Source organism: Aegilops tauschii, chromosome 2, assembly GCF_002575655.3.
Source record: "Aegilops tauschii subsp. strangulata cultivar AL8/78 chromosome 2, Aet v6.0, whole genome shotgun sequence".
Taxonomy (NCBI): Eukaryota; Viridiplantae; Streptophyta; class Magnoliopsida; order Poales; family Poaceae; genus Aegilops; species Aegilops tauschii.
In genome coordinates, this window is record NC_053036.3 from 12,989,994 (window position 1) to 13,008,459 (window position 18,466).

The 18,466-nt window shown below is 43.1% G+C and overlaps 1 protein-coding gene across 1 annotated transcript in view; it reads left to right on the top strand.

Annotated features, from left to right (window-relative positions):
- Positions 1 to 13,987, top strand: part of LOC120970921 (uncharacterized) — a 32,912-nt gene extending 18,925 nt beyond the window's left edge. Inside the window, exons 3-4 of the mRNA XM_073506724.1 lie at positions 7,622 to 8,061; positions 8,197 to 13,987. Of these exons, the coding sequence (XP_073362825.1) occupies positions 7,622 to 8,061; positions 8,197 to 8,585 (829 nt within the window). The 3' untranslated portion in view covers positions 8,586 to 13,987. The remainder of the gene's footprint in view (positions 1 to 7,621; positions 8,062 to 8,196) is intronic.
- Positions 13,988 to 18,466: the final 4,479 nt, after the last annotated feature.

An 18,466-nucleotide genomic window follows, 5' to 3' on the forward strand; every position in this document is an offset into this window, starting at 1 on the left:
TATCTTTGAATCTCAATACAAAGTTCTCCTCGATCTTCTTGGAGATCTATTCGATGTAACTCTTTTTGTGGTGTGTTTGTCGAGATCCGATGAATTGTGGGTTTATGATCAAGTTTATCTATGAGAAATATTTGAATCTCCTCTGAATTCTTTTATGTGTGATTAAGTTATCTTTGCAAGTCTCTTCGAATTATCAGTTTGGTTTGGCCTACTAGATTGATCTTTCTTGCAATGGGAGAAGTGCTTAGCTTTGGGTTCAATCTTGCGGTGTCCTTTCCCAGTGACAGCAGGAGCAGCAAGGCACGTATTGTATTGTTGCCATCGAGGATAAAAAGATGGGGTTTATATCATATTGCATGAGTTTATCCCTCTACATCATGTCATCTTTCTTAATGCGTTACTCTGTTCTTATGAACTTAATACTCTAGATGCATGCTGGATGGCGGTCGATGTGTGGAGTAATAGTAGTAGATGCAGAATCGTTTCGATCTACTTGTCATGGACATGATGCCTATATACATGATCATGCCTAGATAATCTCATAATTATTCGCTTTTCTATCAATTGCTCGACAGTAATTTGTTCACCCACCGTAATACTTATGCTATCTTGAGAGAAGCCACTAGTGAAACCTATGGCCCCCGGGTCTATCTTTTATCATATAAGTTTGCTATTTACTTTTATTCGCATCTTTACTTTTCCAATCTATATTATAAAATACCAAAAATATATTTATCTTATCATATTATCTCTATCAGATCTCACTTTCGCAAGTGGCCGTGAAGAGATTGACAACCCCTTTATTGCGTTGGTTGCGCGTTCTTTGTTTGTTTGTGTAGGTGCGTGGGACTTTTGAGGAGCCTCCTACTGGATTGATACCTTGGTTCTCAAAAACTGAGAGAAATACTTACGCTACTATTGCTGCATCACCCTTTCCTCTTCAAGGAAAACCGACGCAAGCTCAAAACGTAGCAAGAAGGATTTCTGGCGCCGTTGCCGGGGAGGTCTTCGCTCAAGTCAAGACATACCAAGTACCCATCACAAACTCATCTCCCTCGCATTTACATTATTTGCCATTTTCCTCTTGTTTTCCTCTCCCCCACTTCACCCTTGTCGTTTTATTCGACCTCTCTTTCCCAATCTCCTCTCTCTTTCGCTTGCCTTTTGTTTGCTTGTGTGTTGGATTGCTTGTCGCCATGGCGCAAGATAATACCAAATTGTGTGATTTTTCCAATACCAATAATAATGATTTCCTTAGCACTCCAATTGCTCCTCTTAATGACGCTGAATCTTGTGAAATCAATACTACTTTGCTGAATCTTGTTATGAAAGATCAATTCTCTGGCCTTCCTAGTGAAGATGTCGCTACCCATCTAAACAACTTTGTTGATTTGTGTGAGATGCAAAAGAAAAAAGATACGGATAATGATATTGTTAAATTGAAGTTATTTCCGTTTTCACTTAGAGATCGCGCTAAAGTTTGGTTTTCGTCTTTGCCTAAAAATAGTATTGATTCATGGAATAAGTGCAAAGATGCTTTTATCTCTAAGTATTTTCCTCCCGCTAAGATCATCTCTCTTAGGAACGATATTATGAATTTTAAACAACTTGATCATGAGCATGTTGCCCAATCTTGGGAAAGAATGAAATTGATGACTCGCAATTTCCCTACTCATGATTTGAATTTATGGATTATCATACAAAAATTTTATGCCGGCTTAAATTTTGCTTCTAGAAATCTTTTAGATTCGGCCGTGGGAGGCACGCTTATGGAAATCACCTTAGGAGAAGCTACTAAACTCCTTGATAATATTATGGCTAATTATTCTCAATGGCACACCGAAAGATCTACTAGTAAAAAAGTGCATGCTATAGAAGAAATTAATGTTTTGAGTGGAAAGATGGATGAACTTATGAAATTGTTTGCTACTAAGAGTGTTTCTATTGATACCAATGATATGCCTTTGTCTACTTTGATTGAGAATAATAACAAATCTATGGATGTAAATTTTGTTGGTAGGAATAATTTTGGTAACAATGCTTATAGAGGAAACTTTAATCCTAGACCGTTCCCTAGTAATTCCTCTAATAATATGGAAATTCCTACAATAATTCTTATGGTAATTTTAATAAAATACCCTCTGATTTTGAGAATAGTGTGAAAGAATTTATGATCTCTCAAAAGAATTTTAATGCCTTGCTTGAAGAAAAATTGCTTAAAAGTTGATGATTTGGCTAGGAACGTTGATAGACTTTCGCTTGATGTTGATTCTTTGAAACATAGATCTACTCCTCCTAAGCATGATATCAATGAGACCCTCAAGGCTATGAGGACTTCCATTGGTGAGTGCAAAGAAAGAACCGCTAGATTGCGTGCTAAGAAAGATTGCTTTGTAAAAGCGTGTTCTTCTAGTTCCCATGAAAATAATGATGAAGATCTTAAAGTTATTGATGTGTCCCCTATTAGATCTTTGTTTTGCAATATTAATCTTAATAATGATGGGACTGGGGATGAGTCAACTTTAGTTAAAAGGCGTCCCAATGATTCGGAGTTTTTAGATCTTGATGCTAAATTTGGTAAAAGTGGGATTGGAGAGATCAAGACTTTAAATAACGTTGAACCCACTATCTTGGATTTCAAGGAGTTTAATTATGATAATTGTTCTTTAAAAGATTGTATTTCCTTTTTGCAATCCATTGTGAATTCTCATCATGCTTATAGCCAAAATAAAGCTTTTACCAAACATATTGTTGATGCCTTGATGCAAACTTATGATGAAAAACTTAATTTGGAAGTTTCTATACCTAGAAAACTTTATGATGAATGGGAACCTACTATAAAGATTAGAATTAAAGATCATGAGTGTTATGCTTTGTGTGATTTGGGTGCTAGTGTTTCCACGATTCCGAAAACTTTATGTGATATTCTAGGTTTCCACGATCTTGATGATTGCTCTTTAAATTTGCACCTTGCGGATTCCACCATTAAAAAGCCTATGGGAAGAATCGATGATGTTCTTATTGTTGCAAATATGAATTTGGTGCCCGTAGATTTTATCGTTCTTGATATAGATTGCAATCTTTCTTGTCCTATTATTCTTGGTAGACCTTTCCTTAGAACGATTGGTGCAATTATTGATATGAAGGAAGGGAATATTAGATTCCAATTTTCATTGAAGAAAGGCATGGAACACTTTCCAAGAAAGAAAGTCAAATTACCTTATGAATTATCATGCGAGCTACTTATGAATTGAGTGCCAAGGATGGCACTACTTAGATCTATCCTTGTTTTTATGCCTAGCTAGGGGCGTTAAACGATAGCGCTAGTTGGGAGGCAACCCAATTTTCTTTGTGTTTTTTTTGTTTCTGTTTAGTAATAAATTTGTCATCTACCTTCTGTTTAGATGTGTTTTTATGTTTTAATTAGTGTTTGTGCCAAGTAGAACCTATAGGATTTTCTTGGATGATAACTATTTGATCTTGCTGAAAATTCCAGAAACTTTCTGTTCACGAAAACAATTGTTTAAAATCACCAGAACGTGATAACATACTGCTTCCAATTGCAGTAGATCAATAAACAAATTATATAGGTCGTCCTATTTTGGTAGAATTTTTTGAGTTCCAGAAGTTTGCGTTAGTTACAGATTACTACAGACTGTTCTGTTTTTGACAGATTCTGTTTTCCGTGTGTTGTTTGCTTATTTTGATGCATCTATGGCTAGTAAAATAGTTTATAAACCATAGAGAAGTTGGAATACAGTAGGTTTAACACCAATATAAATAAATAATGAGTTCATTACAGTACCTTGAAGTGGTGTTTTGCTTTCTTTCGCTAACGGAGCTTACGAGATTTCTGTTGAGTTTTGTGTTGTGAAGTTTTCAAGTTTTGGGTAAAGATTTGATGGACTATGGAATAAGGAGTGTGGCAAGAGCCTAAGCTTGGGGATGCCCATGGCACCCCAAGATATTCAAGAATAGCCAAAAGCCTAAGCTTGGGGATGCCCCGGAAGGCATCCCCTCTTTCGTCTTCGTTTATCGGTAACTTTACTTGGAGCTATATTTTTATTCACCACATGATATGTGTTTTGCTTGGAGCGTCTTGTATGATATTAGTCTTTGCTTTTTAGTTTTCCACAATCATCCTTGCTGTACACACCTTTTGGGAGAAACCCACATGATTAGAATTTATTAGAATACTCTATGAGCTTCACTTATATCTTTTGAGCTAAATAGTTTTTGCTCTAGTGCTTCACTTATATTTTTAAGAGCACGGTGGTGGCTTAATTTTGTAGAAATTGTTGATCTCTCATGCTTCACTTATATTATTTTAAGAGTCTTTTAGAACAGCATGGTATTTTCTATGGTTAAATAAAATTGGTCCTAGAATGATGGGCATCCAAGTTGGGTATAATAAAAACTATCATAGAAAGTGAATTGGATGCTATGATCAATTTGATGCTTGATAATTGTTTTGAGATATGGAGGTAGTGATATTAGAGTCATGCTAGTTGGGTGATTATGAATTTAAAGAATACTTGTGTTGAAGTTTGTGATTCCCGTAGCATGCACGTATGGTGAACCGCTTTGTGATGAAGTCGGAGCATAATTTATTTATTGATTGTCTTCCTTATGAGTGGCGGTCGGGGACGAGCGATGGTCTTTTCCTACCAATCTATCCCCTAGGAGCATGCGCGTAGTACTTTGTTTTTGATGACTTGTAGATTTTTTGCAATAAGTATATGAGTTCTTTTGACTAATGTTGAGTCCATGGATTATACGCACTCTCACCCTTCCACCATTGCTAGCCTCTCTTGTGCCGTGCAACTTTCGCCGGTACCATACACCCACCATATACCTTCCTCAAAACAGCCACCATACCTACCTATTATGGCATTTCCATAGCCATTCCGAGATATATTGCCATGCAACTTTCCACCGTTCCGTTTATATGACACGTATCATCATTGTCATATTGCTCTTTGCATGATCATGTAATTGGCATCGTATCTGTGGCAAAGCCACTTCCATAATTTCATACATGTCACTCTTGATTCATTGCACATCCCGGTACACCGCTGGAGGCATTCATATAGAGTCATACCTTGTTCTAAGTATTGAGTTGTAAATAAATAAAAGTGTGATGATCTTCATTATTAGAGCATTGTCCCAGTGAGGAAAGGATGATGGAGACTATGATTCCCCCACAAGTCAGGATGAGACTTCGGACTTAAAAAAAAAGAGAAAGGTCAAAAAAAAAGAAGAGAAAGGCCAAATAAAAAATGAGAGAAAAGAGAGAAGGGACAATGCTACTATCCTTTTTACCACACTTGTGCTTCAAAGTAGCACCATGATCTTCATGATAGAGAGTCTCCTATGTTATCACTTTCATATACTAGTGGGAATTTTCATTATAGAACTTGGCTTGTATATTCCAACAATGGGCTTCCTCAAAATGCCCTAGGTCTTCATGAGCAAGCGAGTTAGATGCACACCCACTTAGTTTCTTTTGGGCTTTCATACATTTATAGCTCTAGTGCATCCGTTGCATGGCAATCCCTACTCACTCACATTGATATCTATTAATGGGCATCTCCATAGCCCGTTGATACGCCTAGTTGATGTGAGAATATCTTCTTTTTTGTCTTCTCCACAATCACCATTCTATTCCACATAAAGTGCTATGTCCATGGCTCATGCTCATGTATTGCGTGAAAGATTGAAAAAGTTTGAGATTACTAAAGTATGAAACAATTGCTTGGCTTGTCATCGGGGTTGTGCATGATTAAATACTTTGTGTGATGAAGATAGAGCATAGCCAGACTAAATGATTTTGTAGGGATAACTTTCTTTAGCCATGCTATTTTGAGAAGACATGATTACTTTGATTAGTATGCTTGAAGTATTACTATTTCTTATGTTAATATGAACTTTAGTTTGAATCATTTGGATCTGAACATTCATGCCACAATAAAGAAAATTACATTGAGAATTATGCTAGGTAGCATTCCACATCAAAAATTCTGTTTTTATCATTTACCTACTCGAGGACGAGTAGAAATTAAGCTTGGGGATGCTTGATACGTCTCCAACGTATCTATAATTTTTGATTGTTCCATGCTATTATATTACCTGTTTGGATGTTTATGGGCTTTACTTTACACTTTCATATCATTTTTGAGACTAACCTACTAACCGGAGGCCCAGCCCGTATTGCTGTTTTTTTTGCCTATTTCAGTATTTCGAAGAAAAGGAATATCAAACGGAGTCCAAACGGAATGAAACCTTCGGGAGCGTGATTTTTGGAACGAACGTGATTCAGAGGACTTGGAATGCACGTCAAGAAGCAATCGAGGAGGCCAGGAGGGTGGAGGGCACGCCCTTCCCTGGTGGGCGCGCCCCCCTGTCTCGTGGGCCCCTCGGGCATCCACCGACCTACTTCTTCCTCCTATATATACCCACGTACCCCGAAAACATCAGAGGCGACCACGAAAAACTATTTCCACCACCGTAACCTTCTGTATCCGCGAGATCCCATCTTGGAGCCTTCGCCGGCGCTCCGCCGGAGGGGGAATCAACCACGGAGGGCTTCTACATCAACACCATAGCCCGTTCGATGAGTTATGAGTAGTTTACCACAGACCTTTGGGTCCATAGTTATTAGCTAGATGGCTTCTTCTCTCTCTTTGAATCTCAATACAAAGTTCTCCTCGATCTTCTTGGAGATCTATTCGATGTAACTCTTTTTGCGGTGTGTTTGTCGAGATCTGATGAATTATGGGTTTATGATCAAGTTTATCTATGAGAAATATTTGAATCTCCTCTGAATTCTTTTATGTGTGATTAAGTTATCTTTGCAAGTCTCTTTGAATTATCAGTTTGGTTTGGCCTACTAGATTGATCTTTTTGCAATGGGAGAAGTGCTTAGCTTTTGGTTCAATCTTGCGGTGTCCTTTCCTAGTGACAGTAGGGGCAGCAAGGCACGTATTGTATTGTTGCCATCGAGGATAAAAAGATGGGGTTTATATCATATTGCATGAGTTTATCCCTCTACATCATGTCATCTTTCTTAATGCGTTCCTCTGTTCTTATGAACTTAATACTCTAGATGCATGCTGGATAGCGGTCGATGTGTGGAGTAATAGTAGTAGATGCAGAATCGTTTCGATCTACTTGTCACGGACGTGATGCCTATATACATGATCATGCCTAGATAATCTCATAATTATCCGCTTTTCTATCAATTGCTCGACAGTAATTTGTTCACCCACCGTAATACTTATGCTATGTTGAGAGAAGCCACTAGTGAAACATATGGCCCCCAAGTCTATCTTTTATCATATAAATTTGCTATTTACTTTTATTCGCATCTTTACTTTTCCAATCTATATTATAAAATACCAGAAATATATTTATCTTATCATATTATCTCTATCAGATCTCACTTTCGCAAGTGGCCGTGAAGGGATTGACAACCCTTTATTGCGTTGGTTGTGAGTTCTTTGTTTGTTTGTGTAGGTGCGTGGGACTTTTGAGGAGCCTCCTACTGGATTGATACCTTGGTTCTCAAAAACTGAGGAAAATACTTACGCTACTATTGCTGCATCACCATTTCCTTTTTAAGGAAAACCAACGCAAGACGTAGCAAGCAGCCACGGCCGGCGCCGTCCACAGGACAAGGGCCCATCCTGCAGGGCGAGGCCTCCCGGCCAGGCCCGCAGCAGGCGCCGGTCGGTGCGCCTTGGCAGATAGGGGAGGCACAGGTTGCTGGCCCCGGCTCCCCGCCCAGTCCGTGGACCGCCGCGCCGTCGCTCTCCAGGCGCGCGGCCGCAGATCCTTCCGAGCTGAGGCGCATCGCGTCGGCCAAGCGGGGCGGCGACAACGCGCCGGTGAGCCAGCGCCGGCTGGAACGGAGCATGACCGGTGCCGCGCGCGCGCTCAGGGGCCTCCAGTTCCTCGACCAGAGCGTGGTCACGCAGGGCAGCTGGCCCGAGGTAGAGAAGCGGTTTGACCGCCTCGCCGTCGACGGCCTGCTCCTCCGCTCGCGCTTCAGCAAGTGCATTGGTAAGCTCGCTCGCTCATCCATTTCTCTGAAGCGTCAGCTTCATTATAAGGAAAAAGAAAGTCTGAACTTTTGGCCAGTGTGCAACAGAACTACTGCCATGATTCTGAAATGATCCTCCCAAGTTTGTGTTCAAGGGATGGTTGGATCGGAGGAATTCGCGGCGCAGATGGTCGACGCCCTTACACAGCGAAGGGGGATCGTTGCTCAGGTGCTGACCAAGGATGAGCTGAGGGAGTTCTGGGAGCAGCTATCAGATTCAGGTTCTTGGTTGTCTCAGTTTGTTTCAACGCGTTCAGGTTCCGGGAGTATATCACAGATAACATTAAGTTCAGTTTGTTTCAACGCGTTCAGGTTCAGGGAGTATATCACAGATAACATTAGATTCAGTTTGTTTCAACACAAGAGCAGTTGTTTATGTCAGGTTTTGATCTGTCAAGTTGTTGTTCTGTCAAGATCAAATTTCTGTGGCCAAATGTTCAGAGACCAAATGATCTTAGACTTGCTCTTAATTATTGGATCATGAACTTGCAGTGATAAACATGATAAACAATACTAGGACCCCCAAGAAACTGTATTCAGTGATCTTGCTAAAGAAGCTACAGAAACATCATTATAATGTGCATTTCAATCAGACTTGAGATGCGTATAACACAGTAGTATAGCAGGATAACTGGACAAGAAGCATTCGAGAAAATTACTGTCTATCCCAGGATTACTTATTTGTTTTCATCACACATTAGAGTTTTTTGTTCTCCACTTGTGTGTACACTGAAGCTACTAGATTTGGTACGTGTCCATCTTTGTTCTTGGTTATTAGGTCCATCTTGCAAAGATTTGGTACTTGTCCATCTTGCAAACAGAAGAAACAGAGGATGCTTATCAGGTCCATCTTGCAAAGATGCCTCAGACCCAGCAAAAGATGAACAAAGATTTGGTTTCATTGCAAGTTTTGCACAGCATTCAAGCTTATCAGGTCAGTTAGTTTCTTCATTTATTATTATTGGCCTGCCAACTGCTTCCATTATCCTTCTGAACACAACCTTTGCAGGGACGCACGGAATTGCTCCTTTCCCTTTCTCTGCTTCTTTTCCTTTCTTTGCTTGGAGGGCGATGTTGCTCTTCTTTCTCTTTCTCTACTTCGAAGGTGGTGCCGCTTGGAGGGTACTGCTGCTTGGAGGATGCTGCTGCTCTTCTTTCCCTTTATCTGCTTCTTTCCCTTTCTTTGCTTGGAGGGTGCTGTTGCTCTTCTTTCTCTTTATCTGCTTCGAAGGTGGTGGTGCTGCTGCTGCTGCTTGTAGGGTACCGCTTCTTGGAGGATGTTGCTGGTCTTCTTTCCCTTTCTCTGCTCAGAGGGTGATGCTGCTCCTCTTTCTCTTTCTCTGCTTCAAAGGTGTTGCTGCTGCTGCCTCGAGGTCTGCTGCTGCTATAAGTGCTAAGGTTTGCTCAACTAGCTCAACGTTTATAGAGAGAGGGATAGGAAGCCTTCCTTCTTGCTGCCGGCGCTCTTTTTGCATGTGAGGAATCTTGTAGCATATCCCTCCTTTTTCTCTCATAATCTCGCTCATGCATGATTGCAGTGTCACGAAGCTTCGAGCTAACGTGTTGACATCATAATTTCGATATTCTTCCTCCGCGCCTTCTATCAATTCCCTTATGCTTTGAGGTGCTCTACAATCGGTATGCGACTGGAGAGACCTGAAGAAGCAGAGATCAAGAATATTCAGGTCGGGGCTATTTGGAGGTTGCTGGATCAACTTGATATCCAGACCGGTCTGTTCTACGGCCCGTCGAAAAACCTCGTCACTAGGCTTAAGATGCGGTGTAGCATTATCTTGCTCGATAAAGATTGTCTGTTCTTCATCTTCATCGGGCCACAGGTCATGGATAGGTGGAATCAGTTTCTCACACATATAGACCCTCATTACATCTCTTGTAACTTTCAATGATTTGAGTTCAAGTGTCCCTCTTTCTCTATTTTCACTCCTTCTTTGAGCCGGAGACTCTGTGACAAAGGCCCAAATGCCTATCTTTCCATCAAACGTGACGACACTAACATTGCCATATCTTGGTTTAGCCACGGCCGCAAGAAACATCACCTTCGCAATGCTATCCTTATGATGCAAGGTGCGTAAGCACTACTAGGAAAAGGCCTACTAATGGCGCACCTAATTTGGCCATTAATGGCGCATTAGTGGTGCGCCATTAGTGCCACGCCATTAGTATATTTTACTAATGGCGCACCACTGGTGCGCCATTAGTATCTGGTATACTAATGGCGCACCCCAGATGCGCCATTAGTATATACAACAGTGCGCCATTAGTATGCCTCCCGGGGGTCATCTATACCCAGGTGCTTTGGCATACTAATGGCGCACAACAACAGGATGCGCCATTAGTAACTTCGGCATACTAATGGCGCACTGTTTAGTGATGCGCCATTAGTATCCTTTGCTATTTTTGAATTTGGATCTGGATCGCGATTTTTTTGCCCATTTTTTGCTCCTTTTTTGGCTCATTTTTTTGCATGATATTATTTCAAATTTTGTTCCTGTTTTTGGATCTTGTACGTTCTTTTGCCGTGTTCTTTTGCCGGAGAGGAGTTCGCCGGAGAGGTGCTCGCCTACATCGCCGGAGAGGAGTTCACCGGAGCATCGGAGAGGAGGAAGGAGAAACCATGAGGGGAGCTCACCGAAGAGGAGGGAGGAGCTCACCGAAGAGGAGGGAGGAGGAGCTCACCGGAGAGGAGGGAGTAGGAGCTCACCGGAGAGGAGGGAGGAGGAGCTCACCGGAGAGGAGGGAGAAGGAGATGAAGTGGAGGAGAGGTGGAGTGGAGGAGAAGAATGAAGAGGTAAGGAGGAGAGGACACGCCCAGCCATATATACGGCATAGTAATGGCGCACCGTGGGCAGGTGCGCCATTACTATTTTTTTTATTTTTTTGAATTATTTTGAATTTTGAAGGCGGGAAGAAACTAATGGCGCACCATGGGCAGGTGCGCCATTAGTAACTTTTTTTTTATTTTTTTGATTTATTTTGAATTTTGAAGGCGGGAAGATACTAATGGCGCACCATGGGCAGGTGCGCCATTAGTAACTTTTTTTATTTTTTTATTTATTTTAAATTTTGAAGGCGGGAAGATAGTAATGGCGCACCATGGGCAGGTGCGCCATTAGTAAGTTTGATTTTGTTTGAATTTTTTTGCCTCTCCAGATCTTAAAAGCCCCGTATCTTTTTTTCTGTTAGGTTTTTGAGGATTTTGAAAATGTTTAACGGGGTTAAATTCGGATGTAACTTTTCGAGTAGATGATTTTTCATATAAAAAACTTCTTCATCCGAGTTCGTATGCAAAAGTTATGCCCATTTTAAGAAATTCCAGAGAGATTTTGCAAATAAAGTCGAAATTCATATTTGTTAATTTTCCCAGACCACATATCACATGGGAAACTTATTTTATTTTATTTTTTTTTAAATTTCCATCATTTTCTTTTATTTTTTTTAAACTGAAAAGGCAGTCCCCGGGGGGGTGCATTCGGTGGAATGGGCCAAGTTACTAATGGCGCACCGTGGGGGTGGTGCGCCATTATTGTTCACCTAGTAATGGCGCACCTCCCCAACCGTGCGCCATTAGTAGTTTTTCAAAAAAAAAATTGAAACAAACAAAATTTGTAACAAAATTACTAATGGCGCACCTGTGAGTGAACTACTAATGGCGCACCACTCACAAGTGCGTCATTAGTAGTTTAAAAAATAAAAAAAAAATTGAAAAAAAAATTGAAACATAATTACTAATGGCGCACCGTGGGGTGGTGCGCCATTAGTAGTCATCCACGGTGCGCCATTAGTAAAAAAAATTTAAATTTTTTCAAAATTACTAATGGCGCATCGACGCATGGTGCGCCATTAGCATTTAGTAATGGCGCACCACATGTACAGTGCGCCATTAGTGGCCATTCCATCTATAGCCTTTTTCCTAGTAGTGAAGGGATCAGGTTCTTCGGGAAGCAGCAAGTAGCCGTCCTCCTCTTGTGTCAGATTGAACCATTTCTCATCCATATAAACTATGTCATCTAATTCCCGGAAATGTGGCCAGAGAGTTCTCAGCCAATTCTCATCAGCCATAGAAATGCAAAATCTCAATGTCTCTATCTCGTTGGCAGGCTTTATTGTGGGCCTCAGTTTGACACGTCCTTCGGTCCGAGGGATGAAAAGTGGATCTTTGTTCTTAGCACAACTAAGACCTTGTATGTTGGTCAGGTAAATATACACATTGTATAGGCAGACCTAATATAATCATCTGTAGAAATGCCAGTTCAGTGTGTGATATGAATCTTGCCATTGTAAATTGCAGAAGAAGAAAGGTAAATTTCAGCATTCTAGCTTTCTTGCATTGCTATCAGAATTCAGAAACCTGCTTGGGTGTGAACTCAGCAAAACAAAAGTCTCCACCTCCTCTCTATTTCCTCCTAGATTTTGATTTGTCAAGTCAAAGCATGCAAGCCAGCAAGCCAGCCAAGGAAGAAACAAAGATAGATCACTCTGTGTTACTGGAGTTTCCTGGCTGACCTTAGAAGAATTGACTTAAGCTGTCAGTGTTAGTTCTGTAGAGATCATGGTAATTAATTCGTGTACCATTTTTCTTATCAAATTGATTTTGCAGTAAATACTGTAAAATGGCCCTCGTTGGTTTATCACAGCTATGGTGTGCAAACTCTTCAGTTTGCTGTCTTTGATCCTACAGCCGGGTCCTTCAGTATGTCTGATTAGGATCTTAACTGGAGCGCCAATGAACACTTACAACAGCTGGGTGATCTTAACTGGATTGGGAATGGGATTTCCCTTTTCGTAATTGGTAATCACAGTGATCAGCAGTACCACTTGGGTTCCATTCCATCGGCAAGTGCAAGTGCAAGTGGGGATGACCCCTGTGGCCACGAACCTGGCCGTGGAAATGCAGGGATGCCTGCCCACGCTACAGCAAGGAGGAGGGGAAGATGGAGCCGCGGCGCCTGAGCCTGGCAGCGGCGGAAGATGGAGGCCTGGCGCCTGAGCCTGGCTGCGGCGGAGACGGAGCTCGATGTGCTGGAGTCGCCGGCGCTGTCTTGCTGCCGGCGATGGAGCTGGAGGTACTCGGAGGTGGGGAGCTCGAGGTGCTGGGTGCGGGAGCTCGAGGACCTGACGCCGCCGACGGGGTCCTAGTGCTGGGGATGGAGCTCGAGGTTTTGGCCGGCGGGAGATCGAGGTTCTGGCCGGCGGACGGAGGTTCCACGCGGTGGATCACGACGAGCGGACGGACAACTGGGTACTGGATTGTAATGATTTTAAATTTCGGAAGAGTCTTATTGTAAAATTGATTTGTTCACGATTCCTCCCCTGGAGTCATCTATTACCGAACGGAGGGAGTACTAGCTACTAGCTAGTTCCGTGCATCTCTCATTGATTCTAACTAGTTTTATCTATACCATTTAGCATGCTTGCTTATCAGTTTGATTGACCTCTATTTCTCGTAAAGTGGTTATGACAGGAACCCGGAAATGATTTATGTGGATACTACATTTGCGAGTTCATCCGCCACACCACCTGTGAGCGGGGCTACTCTAAACAATTATATGAAGTGCGTAAGCAATAACATTCACAATTTTATTTTATTACCATCATTTGTGTTGAGTTTCAGATGAACTCCTACCACAAGATCGCATACGAGCAATTCAAGAGGAATTGACGTGATTCTTTCTTGACCACGTCATCGACAAACATGGAGAATACCATGTGGAAGTTGAGTTCAGATATTAGAGGATTTTGTAAGAGATCTTATATTGTGTGTGTGTGTGTGTGTGTATATATATATGTGTAGCCAGTAGCGTTGGATAGATATACGAAAACTAATTGTTCGACCAATCAATACGAGAAGGAGAGGTCGATCACTTCTCTCTGTGTATATGTTCACGACGATCTTCTGTACTTAATGGTTACCTTTATTTGCTTACTAGCTAGCTAGTGTGTCGAATCCTACGTAGCGTCGACCAAGCACGGAGATACGAGAGGACACTTTTCTCTATTACCTAGCTAACACAATAATTAACCCTACAAACACCACCACCCCCCCCCCCTCAGAAAAAAATCCCAGCCCATGAACTGCTGACGCGTTGAAGCTTTTTGGTCCCGGTTGATGGCACCAACCGGGACAAAAGGCCCTCCTGCCTGTGCAAGCCGCAGCGGACAAGTGAAGTCCCATCTGTCCCGGTTCCTGGACGAACCGGGACTAAAGGTATTGGGCTTTAGTACCGATCCTTTAGTCCCGGTTCGGTAACCGGGACAAATAGGCCTCATAAACCGGGATAAATGGCCCATTTTCTACTAGTGACTTCTTTCTCGTGGCAGCGAGTGGGCTCTGGCTTTGCTGTGGAAGTTCTGGGGGTGGTGCGATGGTGCTACAGTGATCACCGGTCGGCATCGACTGGTGCGGTTCCGTGAGTTTTCGGCGTTCGTATGTGATAGAGGCTTGGCTGCTGACGGCCAGTTCGTCTGGGCGCTAGTCCTTTGGGCCTAAGCTCGTCGACTTCCCATCCGCTATAAAATTATGCTTGTTTTGATCAAGTTTTTGCAGCGCTATATCTCCCATTCAGCGAGATCGATGGTTTCTCTCGCTGAAGCTTTTTGACTAATTGGACGGGCCCACTAGTTGAGGTAAAAGATTGGAGGTTGTTTTTGTATTTCCTCTTTTTTCCTTCTTTTTTGTTTCTTTCATTCTTTGTTTGGTTTTCTTATTTTTCTCCGGTTTTCTTTTCTTGTCATTATAATTCGTCTTTATTTTTGGTTTCACTTTGTTTTTTGTGGTTTTTCTTTTCTTTCTCATTTTTGTTCTTTTATTCTTTGGTTTTTATAGTTTTTCCAATTTTTTTATTTTTCCTTGTTTATTTTTCCATTCTTAATTTTTTGTATATGTCAACAACATTTCTATAATACATGTTTAACATTTTTCTAATACAAATCTCGGGTTTTTTAATACATAGTCAACATTTTTATATACAATTTTTTAACCATCTTTTAAATGCTTGATTAACATTTTTCAAATACAAGATTAATATTTTTTGAATGGTCAACATTATTTCTATAAACATTTACCCTTTGCCAGACGCTTGATTAACATTTTTCGAACATTTGTTCAATGTTTTTTTAAAGGCTTGATTAAAAAAATATACATGATCAAAAAAATTATCATTTTTAATAACTGTTCACATTTTTTATATACAAATTTAACATTTTCAAATGCTTGATTAACATTTTTCAAATACTTGTCCAATATTTTTTAAATACTTCAGTGACGCACGCTGCTGCTAAGTTGGGCCGGGGAGCTGGGTCCGGGCTGGCCGCAGTAGCAGCGCTCATAGGGCAGCCTGCGCTGCTGCTAACTGCCTTAGCAATAGCGCTGGCCAGGGACCAATGCTGCCCCTATGTCTAGCCCGGCGCTACTGCTACCGTCCTACTTGTAGCGCTGGTGCATGCCACGCGTTACTGCTAACACTACTGGAATTTGCTTATTTGCCGTCTGCCTATTCTTTGCCGTCTGCTGGCGGACGGCAAAGAAGGTCTTTGCTGTCAGTTTGTAAAAAACGGACGGCAAAGAACTGGCTGATGGCAAAGAATATCTTTGCCATCAGCCAATTCTTTGCCGTCTGCTAGCGGACGGCAAAGAATCTTTACAGTCAGCCGGCGGACGGCAAAGAGAGAGGTGGGCCCCACTAACGAGCTGCTTAGAAAAAAACTAACGGCCTCCCTATTTGCTAGCAGACGGCAAAGAGCAAAAAAGCGGACGGCAAAGAGATAACCTAACTAACGGCCGTCCCCGCCCCGCTCCCTCCCTCTCTCTCTCTTTCTGTCCTCCCCACCCCGACGACCACCGCCACCCGTCGCCGCCCCCGCCACCAGCCACCCGCCGCCACCCCCACCACCCGTCGCCGCCACCCGCCCACCCACCGCCTCTCGCCCCGTCGCCCCGACCACCCGCCGCCCCTCTTGCCCCGTCGCCCCACCACCCGCCGCCGCCCCCTCGCCCCGTCGCCCCGCACCCCTCCCATGCGGCGCCCCTTCCACGCCGGCCAGCAGCCCCCTCCCCTCCCCTGCGTGGCCGTCCCCGCCCCCTCCCGCCGCGGCCTCCCCCTCCACCAGGCCGCCGCAGCCCCCACCCGCCGCGGACTCCCCTCCACCGGGCGGCCGCTGCCCCCACCCGCCGCGACCTCCCCCTCCACCGGGCCGCCGCCTCCCCCTCCACCGGCGATCCCCTGCACAGGTGAGTGATCCCCCCTTTTTTAGTTTAGTTTGTTTTAGTTTAGTCTCTTTTAGTTACTTTTAGTTAATTTAGTTTCTGTTTTAGTTATAGTTTTACTTTAGTTTTAGTTTCAGTTTAGTTTTAGTTTTATTTTTAGTTTAGTTTATTTTAGATTAGTTTTAGTTTTAGTTTAGAAGAATAAGAAGAGTAGAAGGAGGAGGAGGAGGAGGGAGGAAGAGGTGGAGGGAGAAGAAGAAAGAAAAGACACCCCGACCCCGACACCCCGACACCCTGACACCCCGACCCCGACACCCTGACACCCCGACCCCGACACGCCACCCCGACACCCCGGCACGACACCCCGACCCCCGACCCCCGACACCCTGACACCACACCCCGACCCCGACCCCGACCACCCCGACACCCCGATCCCGACACGACACCCACGACACCAGAGGCCGACGGGGTCATATATTTGTGAATTATGAGTTAGGTCATATATTTTTCGATTGTTATGAAAAACATCATATATAATTGTGTTGATCGGGTAGATTTAAATGTGCAGTTGTTTCATCGCTGCGAGGTTTGGTGTTCGACGACCTCCCCGTGCGTTTGACGAGCTCTGCCCCTTCGTTCGTGGGTGAGCACAAATGACATGTCCTCCTCCCCCCTTAATTATTTGCTCTGTTCCTGTGTTCGTGTCGATGAAACTTGATAGCTAGCTATATATCTGTCTTGAATCATCAGTATGCGTAACCAATATGTGTCTCATGTTCGAAAGCGTTATAATTATAAATAAGCATGCATTTGCATATTTATAACCGTGATTCTTTCGAATTGTCCAACGCTATCCATGGACAGCCCGAGTATGTGTAGATTGGGTTTGTTTTCCCATATGCTTTGCTCCGGATCCGACGCATAAATTTCGTCAGTGCCTCCCCTGTTGTTCTCCGGGTACACATCCTCTCTGTTTATTGCAGAGACGTGTATCAGGAGAACAGCGGGGAGGTGCTGCCGAAATTTTGCGTCGTATCCGGAGCATAGCATGGGAAAATGAACCCAATCTACACATACTCGGGTGGGATTAGGACCTATCATTACCTATTAGAGTGTAGGTTGCATGGACGTAATAAAATTGACAAAGTAGATGAACTGATGAATATATACATGGTGAATTATATATATATATATAGATATATATATATATTTGTTGTGTGTCCAGTAGCTCTGAAAGTCAAGATGAGTGATCGTGCGTGGATGTACACCGGTCACACTGGTCAGAACAAATGGAGCACTGAATGGTTCACAAAAACCAAGGGGTTTGTGCAAGCCGCATTTGCAAATGGCCAGAGGAAAACCTGGTGCCCCTGTTTACGGTGCGGCAATTGGGAAAAGAGGACAAAAGCTGAAATGGGCAAACACCTGCAGAAGAGTGGTTTTACGCCCGATTATACGGTGTGGACATATCATGGTGAGTCTGCCCAACGTGACCGAGCTGAGGTGGATTGTCGTCACACCGACGAGCATGGTACCGGGATGGAAAACATGGTGCAAGACTTCGATGATGCTCGGGATTCGGACGAGGAGATGGAGGAATCTGCAAAGGCCTTCAATGAAATGTTGGAGTCTTCAAAACGTCTGCTCCACGAGCACACTGAGCTTTGTCAGTTGGATGCCATCTCACAAGTAATGGCTCTGAAGGCTCAGTTCAACTTGGGCAGAGAATGCTACGACGCAATGATGCCAGTATTTGGACGCTTTCTACCCAAAGGCCATGTAATGCCTGCAAACCTGTACCAGTCGGACAAAATCCTCCGTGCACTGAAGATTCCCTTAGAGAAGATACATGCCTGTGAGAAAGGATGTGTGTTATTTAGGCTTGACTATGCGGACTTGAACTATTGTCCCATTTGCAAGTCTTCCAGGTATGTTGTGGTAGACAACGGTATGGGTGAGAAGACACAGACCAAAATCCTCGTTAGTGTTATTCGGTATGTGCCAATCATACCATGACTTCAACGTCTTTTCATGGTCGAAGAGACGGCTAGACAGATGACATGGCACAAAACGGGCAAAAGAACCGAACTAGATGCAGATGGGAATCTGATGATCGTACACACATCGGATGATGTTTCGTG